The sequence below is a fragment of the Hypanus sabinus genome, chromosome 17 (genome assembly GCF_030144855.1).
Source record: "Hypanus sabinus isolate sHypSab1 chromosome 17, sHypSab1.hap1, whole genome shotgun sequence".
Taxonomy (NCBI): domain Eukaryota; kingdom Metazoa; phylum Chordata; class Chondrichthyes; order Myliobatiformes; family Dasyatidae; genus Hypanus; species Hypanus sabinus.
The window spans coordinates 47,906,002-47,932,070 of NC_082722.1; the positions used below are offsets into that span (position 1 = coordinate 47,906,002).

At 40.0% G+C, this 26,069-nt stretch overlaps 1 protein-coding gene across 1 annotated transcript in view; it reads right to left on the reverse strand.

Moving 5' to 3' along the window:
• The window catches only part of cep89 (centrosomal protein 89), a 119,892-nt gene that overhangs the window by 81,194 nt on the left and 12,629 nt on the right, over nt 1–26,069 (reverse strand). Inside the window, exons 2-6 of the mRNA XM_059992997.1 lie at nt 22,298–22,404; nt 21,243–21,416; nt 12,456–12,672; nt 6,649–6,745; nt 1,218–1,306 (exon numbers count right to left, since the gene is read on the reverse strand). Of these exons, the coding sequence (XP_059848980.1) occupies nt 1,218–1,306; nt 6,649–6,745; nt 12,456–12,672; nt 21,243–21,416; nt 22,298–22,404 (684 nt within the window). The remainder of the gene's footprint in view (nt 1–1,217; nt 1,307–6,648; nt 6,746–12,455; nt 12,673–21,242; nt 21,417–22,297; nt 22,405–26,069) is intronic.

Below are 26,069 nucleotides of genomic sequence, written 5' to 3' on the forward strand. Positions count from 1 at the left end.
AGATGATAATATGATAAACTGGATAACTAAATTTGAAGATAGCACCAAGATTGGGTGTAGTAGGTGATTATAGCTTGCAGAGTGTTCTAGGCCAGCTGGGGGAGGGGGAAAGATTGCCTGAAAAAGGGCAGATGGAATTTAATGTAGTCAAGTGTGAGGTGTTGCTTTGAAAGGAAACACCAAGGAAAGAATTCCATAGTGAATGATAGGGTTATGAGGTGTGCAGTAGAACCAAGGGACCTGGGACATCAGATCTATAATTCCTTGAAAGAAGCATCACAGATAGGAGTCATAAGAATGTTTTTGGCACATTGACCTTCATAAATCAAGATAGTGAGTAGGAGAGTTGGGATGTAATGATATTGGTGAGGCTGGATCTGGATTAATGTGTTCAGTTCTGGTCACCTCCCTACAGAAAAGATATCAAAAAGCTTATAAACTGCAGAGGAAATTTACAAGGATGGTGTCAGGAATTGAGGACCCGAGTTATAGGGAAAGGTTGAATAAATCAACAACAGGTTAAATAGATTAACAACAACAAAAGACTTAACAACAGATGCAAAATACTGGATGAACTCAGCAAATCAAGCAGCACCAATGGAGAGGAATAAATTTCCTGGAATGCAGGAGAATGTGGGAGATCTTACAGAGGAATATAAAATCATGAGACATATAGATTGGGTGAACGCATGCAAGCTTTTCCCCTCAGGATATGGGAGACTAGAACTAAAGGTCATTGGTTTATGGTGAAAGGTAAAGTATTTAAGGGAAACCCAAAGGGAAATTTCTCCAGAGTGTGATGCAACTGTGGAACAAGCTATCAGTGGAAGTGATAGATGCTGGTTCAATTATAACATCTAAGGAAATTTTGGATAGATACATGTGTGGGACAAGTTTGGTGGAATATGGTCAGGTGCAGGTAGATGGAACTAGGCAGAAGATCAAGTCAGCATGGATTAGATGGGCCAAAGAGCCTGCCTTCTGTACTGTAGTATTCTTTGATAATTCTGAACCTAAAGTACAATTCTTGCACTTTGGGATTTTCCTGAGGAAAGTATGTTTCAAACATTCTATAACAGCATGACCGTGTGAATGCTTAAATCTTCCATATCAAATTTGTTTACAATTAAAATACCAGTTTTGAAATAATAAAACTAACAGTAATTGAATCAACTTGAATGGCCATTGAAAATGGAGAGATTTTATTGCTTCCTTACCAATGCTTCCTTCTCAGAAAATGCATATGAACAATGTTCTTCTTCCTTTGTCCTTTTTTTTATCCTAGATGCATGAACTGGTGAATGTTCTGGAAGTAAATGAAAAGAAAGAATTACAGAGCAAAACTTGTTGCTTGTATTAGACAGAGTTTTGAAAAGGTTCATAAATGCAACCAACAGTGCTAAAAATACCTAATAAGGACTTTCCACCCTGATCCCAGTGGATCCTTATGCAGTTTCTTAACCAGGACCAACTCATCAGGAATCAGGGTATATGCTTCTTCTATTGAATCACTCCAAATGGCAGACACTTGTTAAGAAGCAGACTGTACAACCTCAGTAAATTTCAAAAAATAGTTAACTAAACTGTCTGGTATAATGTGTAAGTCAGCCTGCCTGAGATTGAGGGCTCCCAGCAAAGACACAGGATGTTTTGTTACGAGCTCAAACAGAATTATTTAGTTTTCTTGTTTGAGGTTGCTCTGATGCTACACAAGATCACAGGAAGAACTGTACACCATGGTACACCTTCTTCATAATACCTAGTCATTGTTTGAAGGTTCCATTCTTTAATTCAGCTGCCCTGATGACTCCGAGTGACATGGCCAGTGAAAAGACCATTCAAAATCCATCAATCGACATCATTCCTGACTAACACTCCCAGTGAAATATGTCCCTTGGTCAGAGTCAATGAGACATGGCAAAACCACCTAGGAATGTAGTCTTTGATCAGAGTTTTTGCTGCATGTGTGACAGTAGCTTTCTTGCTGGAATACCTTCCACCCACCCTGAAAACTTCTCCTCTATTATCAGTACATCTGAGTGTCCTTGACACTTTGGTAAAGAAATGTAATCTATTTGTAAAAGTAAAAATGGACCAGGTGGGGCAGGAGCTTTTCCATTGCTTTAGGATTCAATTTGGGCATGTCATGTATCTTTCAAACTTTTGTCGAGCATGTGTCCTGTCCTTTGGATTCCACCACCATTATGTTGATCGTCTCTTGCAGTCCAATGGGTCCTAGGGAATGTATCTGCAGGCCAGATAAGGAAGCAATGCAATTGGAGCTACTAGTCTATGACTAGTGCTGTTTCTCCACACTTCATCACTGTATAACCTCCCATCATTCTCCATCCAGAAACGCTTTTTCTGGTTACAGTATCAAGCTTGCATTTGTGGTATACTTTGTATGTTTGTCTGTGACACAGATTTCAACTTTGTTTCCATAATGTCAGTTGTTGGCTTCGCTGTACACGTTGTTCTTTTACTTTTTCCTGTGCTGCCATTTTTGCATTTTCATTCATAAATATATTTCCACAGTATCACTGTTGTCGACATACAGGGTGGACCTGTAGTCCATAATGCTCTCAATGCCCTGCCACATGCACCTCACGTCTCTGGTCTCACAGAAATGGAGGCATATTCTCTGGGAGTAATACCGTTTTGCCTTCCTGTTGGAGCTCTTGCTGACCCAAGTGCAGTCTTATCTCCCGATCTGATGGCAGCATCCCAATCTATCAACCATGCCCAGACCTCTGCTGTCATCCATTGCTTCTGATTTGCCCTCACATAGATGTGCTTAATACAGTGATGTCCTCAATGCACATCTATGTAGCCTGCCACAGATCTCACATGTTCATCAATGTTAATGTGATGGTCAGAGGTAGCAGCCTCCCTGAACATCCTTCAGTCTGTGTTTTCAAAACAGTCCCACAAAGCTGAGATTGTTCCTTCTGATCAGGACCTTATCTCCCTTTGAACTGGATTGGCACATTTAAACAGTTGTCGGTGTACAGCTTTGTACGCACGAGGGATGTTGATATAAACCAGGCACCGGGTCGAATGTATTCTCAGCTCTGGTAGGAAAGTCAATATGCTGACAAAATATAGGCAGGACTGTTTCTAAGTTAGCGTGGTTGAAGTAACCAACAACAACAACGAAACCATTGGGGTGTGAGGTTTGCAAGTTACTGATGGCACCGCAGAGCTCTTGTAGCACTTTTCCAGCATTGGCAGTGTGGGGGAGGGGATGTATATAGCAATGAACTCCCTTGGCAAAGGTTCAAAGATTCATTTTATTATTGAAGAATGTACACAGAATACAACTCTGAGATCTGTCTTCTCCAGATAGCCATGAAATACAGAAAAACCACAAAAGTTGTTGAAAGAAGATACTGATTCCCCTTTCCCACATGAAAAAGAAAAAACTCGCAAACCCCCAAATACCCCAAACCCTCCCTCACACAAAAACTAACAGATAATCTATCTGGGCACAGCAGCTAAAACATCAAACTCTTAACTCCCAAGCCCCTCCCATGCAAAAAATTCTGTCAGCCCAATAAGAGAAGAAACTCTCAGCTGGATGCCTGCTTCCTGGAGCCACATTTCTGTCAGAGCCGATTCAGCATCAAGCGAAGGTAGTCTCATTTATTTTTTAGTGTTGGAACAATCAAAAGTAGAATTGACAGGAGAGCTGGCCTGAAGGGTTTCACCTTTAGTCTTCCACAAATACCAGCACGCTTTCCTTGTTTGTGTTTCCATGTGCACCACTTCCTGGACAGCTGTAGCAGGCCACCCACAGTTCACAATTATCTCATGTGACTGAGCTCATGTGCAGTCCGACAACTCACTAATAAGGTAGACTTGGTGTTCTTGCCAACAGTGTCTTGCAATCATAAGAAAGAGAAAGGGCATACAATTACACCATTAGTTGGAGCTGGAGTGGCCACTACAACTGAAAACGCCGCCATCTTGAAGAGAAATTATGACAAAAATGGTCATACAGTTCAAGACCTCCACTTCCTTGAAAGTTACAATGCATGTATATTTTCATTCGTTCTAATGAAGGATCTCAGCCTGAAATGTTGACTCTTTATTCCTTTTCACAAATGCTGCCTGACCTACTGTGTTCCTCTAGCATTTTATGCAAGATACTCTGGATTTCCAGCTTCTGCAGAATCTCCTGTGTTTATTTTTCTTCACTTGAAAGGATTTTTTACGTTTTTATAAAATGTTATGTTTTGATGAGGCAGAAATAATTTCAAGTGTTTATGAATACAAAGATAGTCATAAATGTTCAACGTCAGTGATAGCATTGCAGGACAAGCAGTTGGCTTCAATGAATGTCAAAGACTTTCTATGAGCATAGTTAGCTGCTTGAAAGATCAAAGTAAGTTTATTATTGTACGTACCATTTAGTACCTTGAGATTCATTTTCTTATAGGCATTTATAGAAAAATTTATTTAAAAAACTGTACATAATCAAAGACTGACTAACAATGTGCAAAAGACAAACTGTGCAAATAAAATAATACTAAGATCATGAGTTGTAAAGAATCCTTGAAAGAGAGGCTATATAGGTCAGAGAATCAGTGCCCAAGTGTCTGTCAATTCTTTAAAAAATGAGAACTTAGTGCAATAAGCATAGAAAAGTATTGAAATAGTGATCAGCTCAGATTTCAATACTTTCATGTCCGTGACTAACCCTTTTCTAAAATCCAATCACAAAGAAGTTAAATGCGGGTCACATTAATGACTAGCCTCTGTAACAGGGATTATATAACAAGCATAAACTAAACAGAGACTAAGCCAAGAACAGAGGCCACAGAATAAAGTCATTAGGGGCGGCACGGTAGTGTGCCGGTTCACCCAGTGAACCTATAGTGCCTGTGACCCAGGTTCAATCCCCGCCGCCATCTGTAAGGAGTTTGTTCGTTCTCCCCATGATGAGCATGTCCACAGTTAAGTAGGTTAATTGGTCAGATGGGTGTAATTGGACAATGTGGGCTAGTTGTGCCAAAAGGGTGTGTTATTGTGCTGTATCACAAAACAAAAAAATAAATATGAAGGACCTAATTTGTCTTCACTATTTTACATGGCACAATTAAGTTCTCTCTGCCTTCACTGTTCCAAAATAACCAGCTTATCGAATGTTCCCTCATGGCTACAATCTTCTAGCAGGGGTTCCTAACCTTTTATTATTCCATGGACCCCTATCATTAACTGAGGGGTCTGTGGACCCCTGTTCTAGAGTTATTTTCTAAAACCTGCCCAGCCTGGGGTCTGCAGACCCTTCAGTTAATGGTATTGGTCCATGGCATAAAAAAAGTTTGGGAACCCCCTTTCCTGATCAGTGTCAGAGAAATAAATGATATAGAAAATCTCATCTTCTTTTCTACCCATTCTGTTCCAAAGCTTCCTCTCCTGGCCCTCTAAATTTCAAATTAATGATTTTGCATACATCAACTTTGCTAAATATCAAGCTCTCTTACGAGTTGAAAATTAAGAATTCCAACCTTACATAAAGGTCTGAATATACTCAGATGTAACATCTATGGCATTGCAGCAGTATTTGTTCAAGATCAATTCATTATCATTCACCTGTACATACGTATACCATCAAACAGAACAATGTTCCTCCAGACCAAGGTGCACAACACAGTACATATAACTCACACGCATAACACATAAAGTAATACTACCAAGAGCAAATAACAAATAGTAAGATGCACTTACAACACAAATTAAAAAGTAAACAGCTTAACACAACTTGCACTTCATACATGATGAGACCCGGGTGGTGGCAGGTTCAGTAGTCTTACAGCCAGGAAGAAGTAACTGCTTCCCATCTTATCAGTTCTTGTCCTAACGCTATGGTATCTCCTACCTAATGGCAGGAGGTCGAAGAGATTGTTGGATGGATGGGAGGGATCATTAGAGGGTTCTATTTATCAATTGCAACTTTAAACAATATTTTTCCCTGAATCAAATCTTACAGTGTGCAATGTTATACCTGTAGAAACTCACCATGAATTTAGGAAACTGGCTAAAATTTCCTTAAAATAACATAACCAAAAATAAGATCTGCATACAAGTTACATTTATGGAACCTTTGCTAAGTTGCCCCATACATTGAAGACTAATTCATCAGCCATGAAGCACATTATCCAAGTGTTCATTCAACAGAAAATGCAACATTAAAAAAAGCTTTTGTTTTACATTCACTTCTTACCTCACTGTCCTCTTATTATAGCTCCTGAACATATTCCTTCTCTGGGTAATATCTTCCTACATCTACAAAACTGGTGTCTCCTAACAACCCCTTTGATGCTTCTTACATTTTCCTAGTGCTCTGTACAGCCTGAGTGTTGCCTTCATGCACTAGGCATATCATATTTTCCAAAGCATACAATTCAGTCTTTATAAAGCATAACAACCAAATGGACAATATAATATTCTCTTGCATAATTCAAATGGTTAGAGCTGTATTTCAGAATCATTTCAACAAATCCCTATGCGAAACACTGTAATTATGATTTAATAGTTAGACCGTCATAGGCAGAATACCATATACTTCCAATTCCTGGAAAATCAAAAGAGTTACTACTTCTAAACACAAGGGGTACAATGTACTTTTAGTAACTTATTATTTACCTTGTCCAGGTTTTGATTCATGTATCCGAGTGATGGATGTCACATCATCGGAAGAAACATCAGTCATTTCACTGCTTATCGATATTGGGATTTCATCCTTTGTAAATAAAAATAAAAATAAAAATCAAACAACCAGATTCAGTTATTCATTTGTCAGAAATGAAAAGGTTCAAAATACAGGGACAGATGGAGTATGTTGTGAAATATTAGATGAATGTCAGAACAGCTCCAAGTGACACTTTAACTCTTCGCAGCATTGAAGGTGTTAAGATGTCTGTGCAAGTTTAATACTGCAGTTTTGTTAATGTCTAATGTTTGCTGACAGCAGCTGGATCCTTTCCTTGGCTCAGGATGCCTGTTGATGAATAGGAGTTGTTTGAATGAAAGAAACCATACCCAGTTGGTGGCATGTGAACAAGAGATCAAAGAATTAGGCTGTCACTGCATGTTAAGCTATGCTTGTGGAACTCCTACTTAATGTACCTTCTGCATGATTCTTGGAAATTCACCTAGACCAAAGAACTGCGATCGGTCCGTGCTTAGGTTCCAGACCTAGGGTGGTTTCACACGTCGGTGTTCCCATGACAACAGCGACAACCAAGTGGAGGATAAGAATCATGAGCCATAAAATCTTTGTGGAAATCTTTGTAACTTACTCAATAGTGTTTAGAGTGGTTTATATGTGCTTCCTAGTTCATGATAATAAATTAGGCTCAAGTTACTTCGTTGTGTTTGTGTGTTCATTACCACATCTCCTGGACACTTGAATCGTTTAGGTCTTTTGGGTCAGATCAACAGTCCGGCGGAGCAGTATTTCAGTGGAGTAAAGGAAATTACATTGGTACAAGAGAGGAGTTGGCCAATAAATTGGAAGGAGATGCTGGAAAGGATGACAGCAGAGCAACAATGGCTTGAGTTTCAGGAAAAAATGAGGAAGGTGCAGGATAGACGTATTCCAAAAAACAAAGAATACTCAAATAGCAAAAATAGTACAACTGTGGTTGACAAGGGAAATCAAAGCTAATGTAAAAGCAAAAGACAGGGCTTACAGCAAAGCAAAAATTAGTGGGAAGATAGAGGATTGGGAAGCTTTTAAAAGCCTACAGGAAGCAACTAAAAGAATTATTAGGAGGGAAAAGATGAAACAGGAAAGCAAGCTAGCAAACAATATCAAGGTGGATAGAAAAAGCTTTTTCAAGTATATAAAAAATAAAAGAGAGATGAGAACGTATATGGGACTGCTAGAAAATGAGGCTGGAGAAATAATTACATGGTACTAAGAGATGGCAGATGAATTAAATAAGTATTTTGCATCATTCTTCACTGTGGAAGACACTAGCAGGGTGCCAGATGTTGAAGGGTGTAAAGGAATAGAAGTGAGTGCAGTTACTATTACACGGGAGAGGGTGCTCAAAAAACTAAAAGACCTAAAGGTACTTAAGTCACTCTGAGCAGGTGAACTGCACTCTAGGGTTCTGAAAGAGATTGTGGATGCATTAGTAACGATCTTTCAAGAATCATTGGACTCTTACATGGTTCCAGAGGACTGGAAAAATACAAATGTCACTCCACTTTTTAAGAAAGAAAGGAAGGAGTCAGCAGAAAGGAAATAATAGGCCAGTTAGCCTGACCTCAGTGGTTGCAAAGATGTTGGAGTTAATTGTAAAGGATGAGATTATGGGGTACTTGGTGACACAGGACAAAATAGGACAAAGTCAGCATTGTTTCCTTAAGGGAAAATCCTGCCTGACAAACCTTTTGGAATTCTTTGAAGAGATTACAAATAGGATAGATAAAGGGGATGTAGTGGATGTTGTATATATGGATTTTCAGAAGACCTTTGATAAGGTGCCACACATGAAGCTGCTTATCAAGTTAAGAACTCATGGTATTACATGAAAGTTACTAGCACGGTTACACCATTGGCTGAGTAGTAGGAGGCAGCAATTGGGAATAAAAGGTTCCTTTTCTGGTTGGCTGCCAGTGACTAGTGGTGTTCTGAAGGGGTTGGTGCTGGGACTACTTTTTATGCTATATATCAATGATTTTGATGATGGAATAAATGGCTTTATTTCCAAATTTGCAGAAGATACGAAGATTGGTGGAAGGGCAGGTAGTGTTGAGGAAACAGGAAGGCTGAAAACTGACTTAGACAGATTAGAGAATGGGCAAGAAAGTGGCAAATGAAATACAATGTTAGAAAATGCATGGTCATGCACTTTTTTTTTGCAGAACACCCTAAAGGTTAATTTGCAGGTTGAGTTGGTGGTGAGGAAGGCAAATGCAATGTTATCATTCATTTCAAGAGGTCTTGAATACAAGAGCAGGGATGTGATGCTGAGGCTTTATAAGGCACTGGTGAGGCCTCACCTTGAGTAATGTGAACAGTTTTGGGCTCATTATCTAAGAAAAGATGTGCTGGCATTGGAGAGGGTTCAGAGGAGGTTCACAAGGATGATTCTGGGAATGAAAGGGTTATCATACAAGGAATGTTTGATGGCTCTGGAGATGTACTCATTGGAATTTAAGAGGATGAGGGGGGATCTCATTGAAACCTTTTGAATGTTGAAAGGTCTAGACGTCTAGACAATGTGAAAAGGCCATTTCCCATGGTGAGAGGTCTTGGACAAGAGGGCACAGGCTCAGGATAGAGGGGCATCCATTTAAAACAGATGCGGAAAGATTTCTTTAGCCAGAGGGTGGTGAATTTGTGGAATTTGTTACCACAGGGAGTGGGGTAGTGGAGAAGAAAAAAAGGATTAGCCAATGATTGAATGGCAAAGCAGACTCGATGGGCCAAATGACCTAATTCTGCTATTATGGTCATATACTGAGGAAGGTAGTGTTGATGCTCTAAGTGCAGAAGCATGGAAACCTACAAAACTGGCGAGCATGCATTGAGAATAGGTTGAGTGAACTCAGCCTTTTCTCATGAGAGAGATGAAGGATGAGAGGTTACTTGATGGAGGTGTATAAGATGATGAGAGGCATTGATCGTGTGGATAGTCAGAGGCTTTTTCCCAGGGCTGAAATAGCTAGCACAAGAGGGCACAGTTTTAAGCTGCTTGGAAGTAGGTACAGAGGAGATATCAGGGGTAATTTTTTTTTTATGCGGAGTGCGCTGAGTGCGTGGAATGGGCTGCCGGCGATGGTGGTGGATGCAGAAACGAGAGGGTCTTTTAAGAGACTCCTGGACAGGTACATTAAGCTCAGAAAAATTGAGGGCTATGGGTAACTCTAGGTAATTTCTCTGGCAAGAACATGTTCGGCACAACTTTGTGGGCTGAAGGGCCTGTATTGTGCTCTAGGTTCTCTATGTTTCTAAAATTCTCCAACTTGTTTCAAAAGTGGTGTGTAAATGCCGTTGCCGATGAAACAGACCTTTTTTTTTTATCATGCCATGTTGGATGGTTCCCCTTGATACAGACACACAACTCTATGAGGTTCATAGAAAGAATGGATCGCATAACTGTGTTGTGATCCTCTAATATTTCAGGAACTGATAAAAAGAAATTGTTGCTATTGGAAAAGGTGTTAAACCCTCACTATTTTAAGGTACTGAAGATAGATAGTCGACCAATCAAGAACCATACTAATTAAGAATGTGTGGATGACTACAGAAATTTTTAACAAATGGTTGATGAGCTGGGACAGGGAGCTACAGCAGAAATCAAGCTTGCTTACAATTGTGCAGCACACCCTAATGTAGAATGCTTGAGAAACATCCAGATGGAATTTCTACCCGCCAATACAACATGCTTGGTGCAGCCAATGGATATAGGAATCATTAAAAATTTAAAGACTTTGTATCACAAAAAGTTGGTGAACCACATTCCTGAAGCAATCAAAAAATAATCTACTGTCATCTTCTTCAACAGCCAAGTGCAAGGATTAATGTTTAACAAGCAATACAGTTTGTCAGTGATAGTTCACGAGAAATAAGCAGCAAGATTGTTTTACTCACTACAGTTTCAAGCATTCAGACTTGCAGATGCTGGAAACAGCCGAGAGTGAAAATGAAATGATTTCACCACTTCAAAAAGTTAGGAACTATGCAGAATTTGAATGCATCAACAATAATCTTGAATATTACAATGAAAATTAAGATTTGAGGATGCAATCGTCAAAAGCGTTATATCAAAACACCAAAGAAGAGAATATAAAGACGAAGAAAGTAATGAGGATAACAAATGAACCTGAGGTGGTGACTACACAGGGTGCCAGGAAATGTACTGTTGGATTATGACATTACTTCATGCAGTAAGGCAAGAAAGGCAGTCCATGATTTGCATTAGGTGTCCACGCTGCTTTTGTTCATTTACAGTCAGTCAAAAGAACACATTTACAGTCAATAAATTTTTCCCTCAGTAACCATGATGAACTCATCCGCGAATTCTGCATGCACAAATTCAACCAACCACGAAAACCCGGAAGTGCTCTTCCAGCACTTATTGTTCGAGCATGTACAGACTTCTTTTTCTTGTCATTATTCCCTAAACAATGCAGTATAACAACTATTTTACATAGCAATTACATTGTATTAGGTATTATAGGTAATCTAGAGATGATTTAAAGTATACGGGGGGATGTGCAAGGATTATTGTGGATCGGGATCGGAAAATATCGGAAGTTCTCTTACTAAGTAAGTCGGAACAGGTATATCCGGTATTATTTAGCATCAGTTAGTCAAACGTTTGTCTTAGTATATAGATTATATTTTACCTTTCTACGTCTATAAAACACTTAAGAACATACGTTTCAGCACCAGGCTCTGGAACGGAAGTTCCCGAGTTCGCTCTAGTGACAGATCCCTCCCTAGCGCGCTCTCCACTGTGCCGGGTTTATGTGGAGGATCAAAAACCCAAAACCCCGAAACCCAATAATTAAACCACTGTGTTGCTTAGTAATAATTGTAGCTTTCATCGGGGCAGGGCCTTTATCCTTTAAAATTGTTCCAATCGTTGACCGACATAGCCTAACGCTTTTCCAATGGCCGATGGCATTTCACCTCTTTCCGATTGCTTTATTATTTCCACTTTATTTTCAATCGTGATCGTGATTATTTTCGTGAACAGAAACACTGCAGATTCAGATCTCTGCCGCCCAGTCCTAATGTCCACCACACTGAGACAGGTTAAGTAAGGTCTGGGGTTCCACTGAGTCCTAAGTCCCACCGCACTGAGACAGGTTGAATAAGGGACTTGAGCATCCACGAATTTTGGTATCCGCGAGGGGTCCTGGAACCAATCCCTCACGGATAAGGAGGGCCGACTGTACTGTAATAATTCTGGTAGTGTTCTAATTTGTTCTGTATTTCATTTAAATATATAATTTGCTGGTCAGTTAAACGGTAGTTTGTCTTTTCCACCTTTTGAACTATTTCCTTGAAATTTCCATGCTAATTGGGGCAACCACTTGATTGGACCAAAACATACTTGTCCCAAACTGTCCCAATTAACTGGAATCCATTGTGCATAGATAGTTTGCAAGACTTTTATTTAAAGTAAAAGAGGAAGCCATATTGGGTGAAAGTAATTTAAATTTCTACCAGTATAGTAAGATTACAAACACACTTTCTGACTGCAGAGTATTCTAGCCAATACTGGCTTACCTTCACTTCTAGGGCAGCAATGAAACTCAATAAACCTGAATCTCAATTTCAGTAATTCAAGTATATATTTGACTCCAGGGGTTACTCCACTCTTACACTAAATCTGTAATACAATGCTTAACTGTATACTATGATTCAAAATAATTTCTTTCTCAGCTTATTTACATCCAACAATATATCAAACGTAAACAGTTACCTGTTGCTTCTCTTTGCACGGAACAGCATATATCAGGTCCTTTTTCTGTATCTCTTCTTTTTCTAGAATGTAGTAATGCGGTTCATCTGATTTATTTGACAGATGATCCAAATCCAGACCATCTTCTTCTTCCTCCTCTTCATCATGATATTCCTCATCAGATTCGGAAGGCAATGGTAATGGAGGTCTTCCCCTTACAGGGCTTTGCCATTCATTCCTTTTCAAAAAGAACATAAATTCTTGATGGAAACTAATAAATGATTTCCATAATAGTCTAAAATTTGCTTAATATAAGGGAAATAACAATACTGAAAATAAATTTATTTCCAGAGATGCACACATACAGCAAATGCCAACCCAGTTAGAATGCCAAAATCATCTTGAACTAATTATAATTTTAGTCAAACATAATAGAATATTGGCCAATACGTTCCATTCACTAATCTTATCTAACCAAATCCCATACCAAATACCTACTCTGAATCCTGCAATGTGTTGCCAGGGCTTGCCAAAAGTATAATCATACTATGCTTAATCCACAATACCTTCTTTGCTAATGTTTAATTATGATCTGCCAGAAGCATTCACATCCAAATCTCATTGCAGTCCTGCTCCAAACATAAGCAAAGGCTAAATTCCATTAAGGAAGTGGGCATCAATGGAAATTGGGTGAAAAACAGTCACTGGCGAGAATCACACTAAGCACATGGGAAGGGAGTTAGAATCATAAAGAGGGTAAGCATTTCACCCCAGGAAATCCATGCTGGAGTTACTAAGACTGAAATAATAGGCCCAATCATCTTAAATGGCTTTATTAACATCTTTCTCTCATCGAGGCTAGAAGTAAGAATCTTTGCCAGTAGTTTTGTTTACAATTTCTCTGATAAAGCAGCAGTGCACCAAGCACTGAGACCTAAATAACGTCCAGCTCGTACAATTTAATAATGGTGTTACGACTGTGCCCCAACTCTGAGGAGCCGAAGGGTACAAAGTAGCCCCCTCCTTTTTGAAAATCGCAAGATCGCTATTAATTCAGGTCTGGGACCCAGGAAATGAGAGAGAGACACGCAGAATCCACAAGGGGTTTGGACTGTCCTGGCCCCTCAGTGATACAAAGCCACGGAAAACGGCCATTGTCTCTTGGAGATGGAATTGTGTATTGAGTACTGTACTATTTATTTGAAGCCCTCAGGGAATGACCAAAGTGGGCTGGTTGAGGGATGGCATCATTCCAACCTGATTGACATCTGAGACCCCATGAATAAGGATACAAGAAGGTCTGGGGAACAACCCCTTTAGACGCACCAGGAGAAATGCTAGAAATCCTGTGACAGCGTTTAATAGCGACAGCCGGTGGGGCCCGCATGCGTCCTTTCCCGTTGCCTGGGATTGGCAGGACTGACCACGGAAGAACGGCTTAGCTAAAAGGAAAAGGACACCAACGACATTTCGAAGGATCAACATCATAAAAAAGGAAACTCTGGCAAGTTCCAAAATCTCTCTCTCTTGACTCCAACCAAAGGCTGCAGTCTGAATGAACTTGAGTGACTTTTATAGTTCCATCGGACAATACATTATCCCCTAGACAACGATAGAGCTTATTTCTTATTGATTATTATTATACCTGCACTTTTAGATTTAGTATTGATGACGTATATTATCTGTATGTTTGCATTGATATTATTTTTGTGTATTTTTATCAATAAATACTGTTAAAAATAGTACCATCAGACTTCAACGGACCTCTCTATCTTTGCTGGTAAGTTACCCAGTTACGGGGTACGTAACAACTTGGGGTTCTCGTCTCGGGATTTGATACCAAATTGGGAGGCCAGTGAATCGGGCTTGTAAGTCCAAACTTGGATCTGGTACTCGGGAAACCAGCAAAGATGGATGTGGATGAATTTATAGAAAACCTGACTCTGGAGGCGCTAGAGGTGGCCACCAAATCGGACTTGATAAATACGGCGAAGGGACTAAACCTCGCAGAGGTGAGGTTGTCCATGAAAAAGCGGGAGGTGCGAAGGGCCATAACTCAGTATTATATTGGGAAGAATGTGTTTGCAGCTGAGGTATTGGAAAATATCCCTGAAAAGGTACCAGCTAGTGGGACGGCTCAGTTAGAGTTGGAGAAATTAAGGTTGGAACATGCAATTAAGTTAAAGCAGCTGGAAGCAGCTGAGAAGGAGAAAGAAAGGGCTGACAAACAAAGGGAGCATGAGCTCCAGCTAAAGGAGTTAGAGGTGAAACGGGAGCGAGCTCCAGCTAAAGGAGTTAGAAGTGAAAAAAGAGCAGGACAGAGCTGAGAAACAAAGAGAGCATGAAATTCAGTTAAAATAGCTGGAAGCAGCTGAGAAAGAGAGGGAGAGAGCCGAGAAGGAGAGACAGTATGAGGAGGCAGAGAAACAGAGGCAACATGATTTGGATATGAAGTTAAGGCAAGACCGAAGAGCTCAAGGGTCAGACCAAGAGGAGCGGTTTAATGTTAGTCGGGAGTTGAGGTTAGTACTTCCGTTCAAGGAAACAGATGTTGATAGTTATTTCTTGCTTTTTGAAAAGGTGGCAGTGAATCAGAAGTGGCCCAAAGAGCAATGGGTGGCGCTGTTACAAAGTGTGTTAAAAGGGAAGGCACAATGAGCATATGCAGCATTGTCCATGGAGGAGGAAGAGGCGGAGAATTATGACAAAGTAAAAGAGGCCATTCTTCGGACTTACGAATTGGTACCAGAAGCGTATAAACAAAAGTTCAGAAATTTAAAGAAAGGGTGGAATCAGACGTATACCGAGTTGCCTATGAGAAGGGTGTGCTCTTGGATCATTGGTGTACAGCAGAAACAGTGGACGAGGATTTTTGGCGTCTCAGGGAGTTAATCCTGATTGAAGAATTTAAAGGTTGTGTTTCGGAGGATATCCAGATGTATTTGAATGAGAAGCCCAATAAGTCCATCTCCGAATTTGCTAGGTTTGCAGATGAATATGCCCTAACCCACAAGACAAAGTTTTCCTCGAATAAAGGTTACCAGAGAGACCGTGGGAACAATAGAGAAAGCCCACCGGTTGAAGCAGAGGTCCCGCCAGGAGCTTGTGGTAAGATTGAGGGGGAGAGGCAAGACAGCCAGAGATTTCCGGGCTTGACCTGTTTTAATTGTGGAAAGGGGGGACATATTGCATCTAGGTGCTTTGCTCTGAGGAAGGAGACAGGAAAAGGGAAAGCAGCAGTCCCTATAGGATGTGCCGTGGTAATCAGCAAATCGACAAGAGAGCCCCAGGTAGACAGAGTACGAGAAGGGTCTGAGACTTGTATGTCAAACGGAACCATGTCTGTGGGAGAGGGAGACCCACCAGTTCCAGTGCGGATCTGGAGAGACACGGGAGCTAAACTGTCCTGATTAGCAGTAAGGTACTGGATTTTGGTCACAAGACGGGAACGGTAGCTGTGAAAGGAATAGGAAAAGGGACAGAAACGGTGCCCTTGCATAGGATCATTATGAATTGTGAGCTGGTATCTGGACCAGTTGAAATGGGGGTGCGATCAGAATTCCTGAGAACTGACGTGGACGTCCTTCTGGGTAATGATTTAGCCGGTGGTAAGGTTTGGTCAGCAATGAAGCTGACGAGACAGCCGGTGGAGGTCCCGTCCCTAGATTCCAAGATCTATCCCGCATGCGCGATCACTCGCAGCATGTCGAGAAAGGCAGCTGAGAACGAGAGCAGTTTAAATCCGGCCAGTATCGATTTGGCTGAGACGTTTTTACCGACCCTGTACCACGAGGGTTTAGAGGGTGGTAAAACAAAGAGTAGTAAAGTGAAAGAGAGTAAGGGAGAGGAGGGAGACCTGCCCTTAGCTAGGAGAAAATTTATAGAGGCACGAAATAAAGATGAGAAACAGATAAAGCTGTTAAAAGGTCCAGGGTTGGACATGGATGATCTGTCTGGTTTGGCAGAACTGTTTGAAGAAGTTGAAAATTCTAAAGGTGTTCCCGATAATGAAATGAGGGCAGTCCTAGATGAAAAGGATGCCATTACCTTGAAGAAGTCTGCTGGGGTAGCAGATGAGGTTGTTTCAGCCCGCAGGGTTGAGTTTACTCTGGAAGGGAGTTGCCCAGAGAGTAGCTGGGAGGATCAGGGGAATTTAGAATTTGAACAGGGTACAGGTGTTGAAAGCCTGGAAGAGGCAAATGTCCCGTTTGAGTGTGTCCAAGATGTGGATGCACGTGGTACTGAACAGGGCTCAGAAAAAGTCTGAGGTATTTGATTCAGTTGAAAAGGAATGCAGTCCTTGTGGGTCAGATGGACTTGGTTTAGTGAAGAAAGGGTTAACCTTGGTAATAGTGGGAAGTGAGAGTTCCCAGGTGTTTGTGCTCGAAGGTGTATTAAAAGTTAGTGAGGAGATAACAGGTGGTGAGGTGAATATTATTATTGAAGGAAAAGGGAAAAGTGTAGTTTCCAAATCGAATGAAGAAAATTTAAAGTCTGGATTGATGTCAGATGCAGCAACCAGGCTACAGAGACAATGGCTTGGTACCGCGGTGCCTGTGAATCAATTACTGTTGATGCTGTTTGAACAAAGAGGGATCGTTGGCATTGAGAACTAATCGCCTGAAGGGTCCTGAAGAGAAAACTAGCAACTTGCGTAAAATTAAAGAATTGTGTGGAAATTCGGAAAATGGTCTAAGTTTGGAACACATTGTTGATAAAATAACTCCTATGAAAGGGGCGGGCGAAAGCCTATTTCGCCGGGGTGCACAAGCTCACCACGTGGGAATTAACTGGAAAAGAGGCGAGGGTTAATGGGACGCCATTTTTAAATAGCAGAAGCCGGTCTTAAGGGATTTCGACAAAGCATGTGAATAATCAAGGCAACCCCCATGGAAGCTTGACTGTTAAGTTTGAAAGTAACATAAAGATTAGTATTTTGCATGAACTTTCGTAGTATACATGTAAGCTAAGGTTACAACTCTTTAGTTTTTGTTTGCTGAAGGAAAGAAAATTTAAAAAAAATAGGTGGTTATTAAATTGGAGTCTGATGCTACAAGACTTTAGTAAGATACAAGATGTTAAGATATTAAAGGAAGAGACAATGTAATCGTTAACTGTTTAGATGCTGAATTGAATGTATAACTGTATTACTCTGTAGTGAAAAAAAAACTTTTGTATTGTGTTAGATTCTAAAATCCTGTAAGACTCTGTATTACTTCGTTTTTACTGATGGTAAAAATGCGTTGAAGAAAGGGGGTGTTACGCCTGTGCCCCAACTCTGAGGGGCCAAAGGGTACAAAGTAGCCTCCTCCTTTTTGAGAATTGCAAGATCGCTATTAATTCAGGTCTGGGGCCCAGGAAATGAGAGAGAGACACGCAGAATTCTCAAGGGGTTTGGACTGTCCTGGCCCCTCAGTGATACAAAGCCACGGAAAACGGCCATTGTCTCTTGGAGATGGAATTGTGTATTGAGTACTGTACTATTTATTTGAAGCCCTCAGGGAATGACCAAAGTGGGCTGGTTGAGGGATGGCATCATTCCAACCTGATTGACATCTGAGACCCTGTGAGTAAGGATAAAAGAAGGTCTGGGGAACAACCCCTTTAGATGCACCAGGAGAAATGCTAGAAATCCTGTGTCAGCATTTAATAGCGACAGCCGGTGGGGCCCGCGTGCGTCCTTTCCCATTGCCTGGGATTGGCGGGACTGACCATGGAAGAATGGCTTAGCTAAAAGGAAAAGGACACCAACGACATTTCGAAGGATCAACATCATAAAAAAGGAAACTCTGGCAAGTTCCAAAATCTCTCTCTCTTGACTCCAACCAAAGGCTGCAGCCTGAATGAACTTGAGTGACTTTTATAGTTCCATCGGACAATACGTTATCCCCTAGACAACGATAGAGGTTATTTCTTATTGATTATTATTATACCCGCACTTTTAGATTTAGTATTGACGACGTATATTATCTGTATGTTTGCATTGATATTATTTTTGTGTATTTTTATCAATAAATACTGTTAAAAATAGTACTATCAGACTTCAACGGACCTCTCTATCTTTGCTGGTAAGTTACCCAGTTACAGGGTACGTAACAATGGCTATCCCTGAGAGACTAAAAAGTCCCTTTATGATATGTCATTGTGTCATTACTATCAATTTCTCCATTAGTAACATCCTGCAGCCATCACTAAGCAGTGTCATAAATACTCTGCCTACAAGAACTTGGTACTTTGCAACCTCAACCTTCTCACTGATCATCTATCACGCACAAATTAGAAGTGTGATGGAATACATCCAGCATGTCTTGTTGAGTGCAGCAATTTGTATAAATTTGTATAAATGGAAATTTATGCAAAGCAATCAACTTAATTAGCAGCTCATCTAATAACGAAAACTTGTACTCTTTTGATCTTTACAAAATAGGGTCAACATGTTCTTGTTACAGTGAAGTAAACGGCTGGCAGGATTAAGGAACACTGGTTGATGAAGGATATAGAGACTCTGGTCAGGAAAAAGAAGGCATGCCAGGTTCAGGTAGCTGGGGGCCAAATGAGGAGTGGAAGGAATGTTTGAGTACATTTAAGAAATAAATCAGGAGGACAAAAAGGGAACCCCAAGAGATTCTATAAATATATCAAGAGTAAAGGGTTAACTAGGAAGAGAATAGTTCCCCTTAAAGATCAGTGTGGTCTATTCGTGGTGCCTCAGGAGACAGGCAAGGTCTTAAATGAATTCTTCTCATCTGTATATATTCTGGAGAAGGCCATGGAATTTAGGAAAGAGGGCTGAAACATATCAACAGTATGAAGAAGGTGCTGGTACTACTGAGGCAAATAGAAGTCTCTAAGTCTGTGAGGCCTAACCAAGTGTGTCATAGTACCTTTTGGAAAGTGAGGGAAGAAATTACAAAGGTCCTGGCAGAGATTTTTGTATCTTCCTTAGCCACAAGCAAGGTGTTGCAAGACTGAGGTTAGCTAATGTTGTGCATTTATTTAAAAAGGGCTGCCAGGAGCTCGTAGGCAAGTTTACATATTTTGAAATTTTTATTTATTTAGAGAAACAGTACAGAACAGGCCCCTCCAGCCCAATGAGCTGAGCCACCCAGCAACCCACCTGATTAACCCCAGCCTAATCACAGGATAACTTACAATGACCAACTACCATACTAAGCAGTACATCTTTGGACTGTGGGAGGAAAACGGAATATCTGGAAGAAACACATATGGTTATGGGGAGAATGTACAAATTCCTTACAGATGCTGCCGGAATTGAACACTGAACTCCAAAGCCCTATGCGGTAATAGCATTGCACTAACCACTACGCTACCATGGTGATTCTGAGAGAGAGGATCTGTCTGCAATTGGAAAGGCAAGAACTGATTAGGGATAGTCAGCATGGTTTTGTGTTTAGGTTTAAAGAAAGAGGGCTAGGATTGAAGCTGCCAGAGAAAGTGGTGGAGGCTACTATAATTACAACAATTAAGAAACATTGGACGGGTAGATGTAAAGGAGGTTTAGAGGGATATGAGACAAGTACAAGCAACTGGGGCTAGCTTAGATGACATCTTAGTTGACATGGCTAAGTTGGGCCGAAGGGCCTGTTTCCAGACTATATAGTAGGAGATGAGTTATACAGCTCTCTTTAAATGCACATGCAGGTCAACTCCTTGAGTAATTATGCAGAAGTTAATAACTCATTTCCTTCTACCTTAGGCTGTGAACTTATCAATCACCCCGCTGTGGACCACCTCTGGAGGTCCAAGATGCCGACTTCTACGAAGAAGGGATCCGTATGCTCCACGACCACTGGACTAAGTGTGTAAATGTAGGAGGGGACTATGTTGAAAAACAAATGTGCTAGGTTTTCTAAAATTGGCTCCTTCTACCTTAGGCCACGAATTTATCAATCACCCCTTGTAATTCTACAGACTGCAGCAATTCATTCTGAAACATTTTTTATCAACACCCACCTCTTCCATCAGGGTTAAGGAAACACCACCATTAAGTTCTCCTTCAAGACACACACCACCCTGATTTAGAAAAACTAGTGTTCCTACATCCTCTGATTATACAGTCAATATAAAAATTCAACAGATATCTTAAGCGTGCAACTTTCAATGCTTTGCTGATGGGCACCTGGTTTGCAACAAAATGCTTTCATGTATCCAGGAACTGATAGAGCTGAGAAAAATAATAACTTTGCAATTACTTACATAAAAATAATGAGAAATATAAATTATTGTGAGCATTTTATAGACAGAGATTGTGTACTTCTATGAGAAATAGACTGGAACACAAATCGCTGTTATCAAACAAATGCAATTATAATCCAGAAAGGTAGAGTTTATGAAATAGGGATCACAAGAGATTGCACAGATGCTAGAAATCCAGAGCAACCCCACAAAATACTGGAGGAACTCAACAGGTCAGGTAGCATCTCTAGGAATAAACAGTCAACATGAAAGGCTGAGACCCTTCATCAGTCCTACTCCACAGCTTAGCAAGTCTTAGATTTCCTCTTGTCTAGCCAAAAGATCAGGGAAGTGGGAAGAGAAACAATTAATCTTCCAGGTTGAAGGTCCTTCAACAGAACAAAGAACTAAGTTCAGACGAAATCTCTTCAACACATATCATTGATTCTGTTTCTCTTCCTGACTTTCTGCGCACATCCAGCATTTTATTTCAGGTTTTCAACACCTGTAGTTTTGTTGATTTATAGCACAATGCACTCATTTAATAAAGAATCATATACCAACATTTAGAACTGTACTAAACAGACTAAACAAATTAAATCACATAAATACCTAAATCCAAGGTTACTTATACTGGCATAAGGTTCAACAAAACTTCTATGTTCTGAACGTGTGCCATCACTTTCAGAATAGGATCTCTGACGGGGCAATGCCAAATGTGGTTGAGGAACAGCAACAGTACGACCAGTCAAACACGAAGTTAAAATCACTGCTGCGAGTGCTGACCTGGAATAATAAAAAATTTTTAAATTGAGCACTGTGCTTCCAAAAGGGTAAGTTTAAGATAATTTATACACCACAATTACTTTTCTTTGCATAAATATATTTTAAAAGGTGAAACATTTTCTTCTCGGATTTCCACCATTTAAAGAGTGTTTCCAATCACTTAAACGAATAGTAAATGGCTGCAGCTTCTTTCCCACACACCCACCTCTACTGCAATCAAGACAAGCTTTCATTAGTTAAATAAGTATTTGCATGTGAGCAACTAGGATACAAAGACCAAATATATCACCTAGTGAAAGCTAGCACTTTATACAAACAACCTAAAAGAGCATTTTAAAAGTTGTTGTTGTGGAAATGAATAGGTAATCACACAGCATGGAAACAGATCATTCAATCTATCACTTTGACTTTCACCAGTGGACACCCATCCACATTAACCCAATACTTCAGCCTTTGACAAATAAAAATGTGTGCTTCGGTGATTCCAGTGGTCAGCTAGATACTTCTTAAATCCTATCAGCACTCTGTTTCCACCACTCTCTCAGGCAGTGTATGCTATCTACTCACCATTCTCTGGGTGAAAAGGTCCCCCTCAGATCTTCCTTCATCTCTTAACCCTTAACTCCAAGGCAATATTCTCCAGTTTTATTTGATTCTGATATAGGGAAGATTCCTGCGGTTTACCCTATCTATATCCCTTATAAGTTTTATATACCTCAGTTATACCTCCTCTTAACCTTCAGATAAAACAGACCTAGCCTCTTTAGTGATCTCTTTGCAAAGATCTCACATATTTCATAATTAAACTCTTTTATAAACCAAAATCAATTTGGATTTATGTTTCTGAGACATGCATAAAAAGTACAATGAAAATAACATGCCTTGGTCTCTCCGGAGAAGAATTAGGGCTACGAGGTGGTGGTGTGCGGGGAACAGCAGCTCTTGGAGCAATAGTGGCTGCAGGAACCAAGCCATGAGCTATGTGTTTCTAGGCAAATGGTCACAAATATGGTAATTAGAAACAAGAATAATGCATGGAAATTGAAAACAATTCAGATATATTTCAACTAACATACTACTGCTTTCTTCTTGAAAGGAACAAAAATTTCAAAGCAAATTATCAATACAAGATTACATAATTACATAAAACTATTATTTTTACATTTGATTAGCCTCTACTGAAATTAATATCAATAGTCTATCATATCCATGTGCATGTATTAAAACATTTTTGTTGTAGCTGTGTTATGACCATGCTTTTACCTATTATTTCAATCTGCAATTCAAACTTCTATATTATCAATGTTAACATTAGTTACATATATCATTAATATATGTTTACCTTTCATGATAAGCAATAATTTTGAATTGTAGTTATCACATTAATAAGGAAAAGTCATCTATTCTTTACATCATGTTTTGTTTACACCTCCAAATGATAGACCTCAGCACTCACATTTTGTGTGCCCAAAACAGACATGCTTCTTTTAGCTCTTCCATGGCAAGATTTAGCTATGTGGTCTCTGAAACACTGCAAGGACATTCCCATCCGAACCAATCTGTGCAATACTTGTCCCATGGCTCCACAAAACGGCGAAATAGTAGTTAGGTTACCATTGAGAATGTCAAGTCTCTTCATCAGAAGCACATGCAAGTACAATGAAAATGGCGGAATGGACATTCCACCTCCCAAACTAGCCAGGTGCCCACTTCTGGCATCTTTGTCTCACCGTCTAGATTAACCTCCACATTAACCTCATCATCTACCTCAGAACCCACAGAAGGAATTGAAGAGTTGAAGCAATTCTAAGAGATGGCCCCACTATGAGAAAAAGTGATAATATGGAAATAGAAGAAATATGAACAATGAAAACTGGTTATTATGATTGCAATAATCATTGTAAGTATGCTTTTCATTTCCTTTAACTGTTATCAGCACTTTGGAACATCTACGTTACTAAGGAGTAGTACACTCAGCAAGGTGGTTGACCAAGAAGCCCAATAGCAGGCAGAGGCAGGTGACATTTGGTCCCCTGGGCCCCCACTCCAACAGATGCAATACTTTGTATAACATTGAGGTAATTAGATTCTGTGGCTGCAAATGAGACTCTAGAATAGAATGTTACCTGCTTGCTGCAAGGATCAAGGATGTCTTAAGAGCAGCTCTGAATGGGGAGGGTGAACAGCCATTAGACATTTTGTCAATTCCTTGTCTACCAACATTGTAGAAAAAGGAATCAAGTCCTGCAATACTTACTTAAGTAGTTAGGGACCAAATTCAAAAGCAGGTTCTCAAATGTTGTAATCTCAGGATGACTTCATGTACTACACACTGATGAACGTAGAAACAAAAGAGTATAATCAATAAATGTGTTGTTGGACAAATGAAAGAAGAGGCTGGATATAGTTAGGAAGAATCCTGATGTGGAAAACCTGTATGATTTAAAATAAGAAAACCAAGGGACAGACTCCTAAATGGCAGTGATGAAAAAAACGTCATTAAACAGGAGAAATGAATTACAAAAATAAATAAATAGTGCAAAAGAGGTAGCGTTCATGGTGGCATTTTGGACCAATGATTAGAGAAGTCAATTAGAGGAAAAGCTATCTTACACTGGGTACAATGCAAAGAGAAAATAATAATTAAAAATCTTGTGTGGGAATCCTTGCGGAGGAACAAACATGACAGAATCCTTGTTGAAGATAGAGAACAAACAATTGGATTCAATGTCTAGAGACCCAAACCTAAATATACTGAACAATAAAGGCACTAGCTGGCTAGATTAGACTGGTGAATTCACTTAATGGCTTGACAATGGCGAGCATACAAAGTCCATTTTATTATCATAAGCAGACATGCAATGAAAAACTTACTTGCAGCAGCATCACAGTGACATAGCATCATACAAGCAGCATTCACAAACTACATAATTGCTACAAGAAAGAACACAACTAGAACAAAAAGAAGTTCATTGTAGTACATTGTTGTACAAGGACCACATGGATGAATAGAATGGTTCATTCCTACCTGGCAAAAAAAACTGGAAAAGTGGCTCAACTGCAGCTTACAAGAGAAATGAGCGATAGCATTAGAACAAGAAGAAAAACAAAAAAGCAAAAGAAAACAGCAGTCTTCATCTTCCTTTCTTATCGCATTTCAATATCTGTAACCGTTGGTTTTATTCACTTATCATCTCCCAACCTTTGTCACTATTTCCACCGTTCCCTTCCTCACCTGGCTCCATTTCTCCTCCGCACCTGGATATAGTTATCACTCACCAGCAACTGCTTCAGACCTTTATACTCTGATCTCCCACTTACACTCAGTCCAGATGGAGGGTCTCAACCCAGAACACTTTTGCCTCCAGACATGCTGCCTGACCTGCTGAGTTACTCATCAGGTGGTTTTGCTATTAAAACACATACACTTTGGTACTGTCTTTACAATAGAGGAACAAGTAAACTCTCAGATTTGTTGCAGAGCATGGGGTGTGGTGAAAGAGGAAAAAAAACTTAAGTTGAATTAGCAAGGTAAATTTAAATTCCTGGGAGTTGCTATTTCAGAGAACCTGTCCTGGACCTAGCATGTAAGTGCAATTGTAAAGAAAGAACAGCAGCACCTCAACTTCCTTAAAAGTCTGCGGAGATTCAGCATGACATCTAAAACTTTGACAAACTTCTATAAACATGTAATGAAGACTGTACTGACTGGTTGCATCACAGCCTGGTATGGAAACACCAATGGCTTTGAATGGAAAATCCTCTAAAGGTCGTGGATTTGACACAGATAAAAGCCCTCCAAGTCATAAAACACATCTACATGAAACACTATAGCAGGAAAGCAGCATCCATCATCAGAGATCCCTACAACCCAAGTCATGCTCTCTTCTCACTACTGCCATCAGGTAGAAGTTACAAGAGCTTCAAGACTCGCACAGTTACTACCACACAATCATCAGGCTCTTGAATAAAAGGGGATAACAACACTCACTTGCCCCATTATTGAAATGTTCCGACAGCTATTGATCTCCCTTTAAGCACTGTTTATCACATGTTCTCATTATTTATTGCTATTTACTTATATTTGCATTTGCATAGTTTGTTGTCTTCTGCATGCTAGGTGAATATTCATTGATCCCGTTACAGTTACAATACGCCCACAGAAAACTGAATCTCAGGGTTGTATATGGTGACATATATGTACTTTGATAATAATATTTACTTTGAACTTCTGAACTTTGAATTTCATTAGGGCAGGACTGAGAGCCAACAAGTCCTAGGACTTGATAATAAACTTCCCAAAGTACTTAAAGAATTGATATTAGAAATAATAATGCATTGCTGGTCATTTTCCAAAATTCTTTCAACTCTGGAACAATTCCAATGGTAGGAGAGGAGGAAATATAATCCAACTATTTAAAGAAAATCACCTCTAAACCAAACTCAGAACCCTGGGAGTCAATGCCTCCCTCGACAACTGGATCCTTGACTTCCTAAAGAAAAACCATATTCACTAAGAATAGGGAGTAACAACTTTGTCGCTATGGACCTGGTTTGCCTCCTCAGCCCTTTTCTCCACTCCCAGTACACTCACTGACTGTGTGGCCAGTTTCTGCTCTATTGCAGATGATACCACTGCAAGTGGGCTGCATC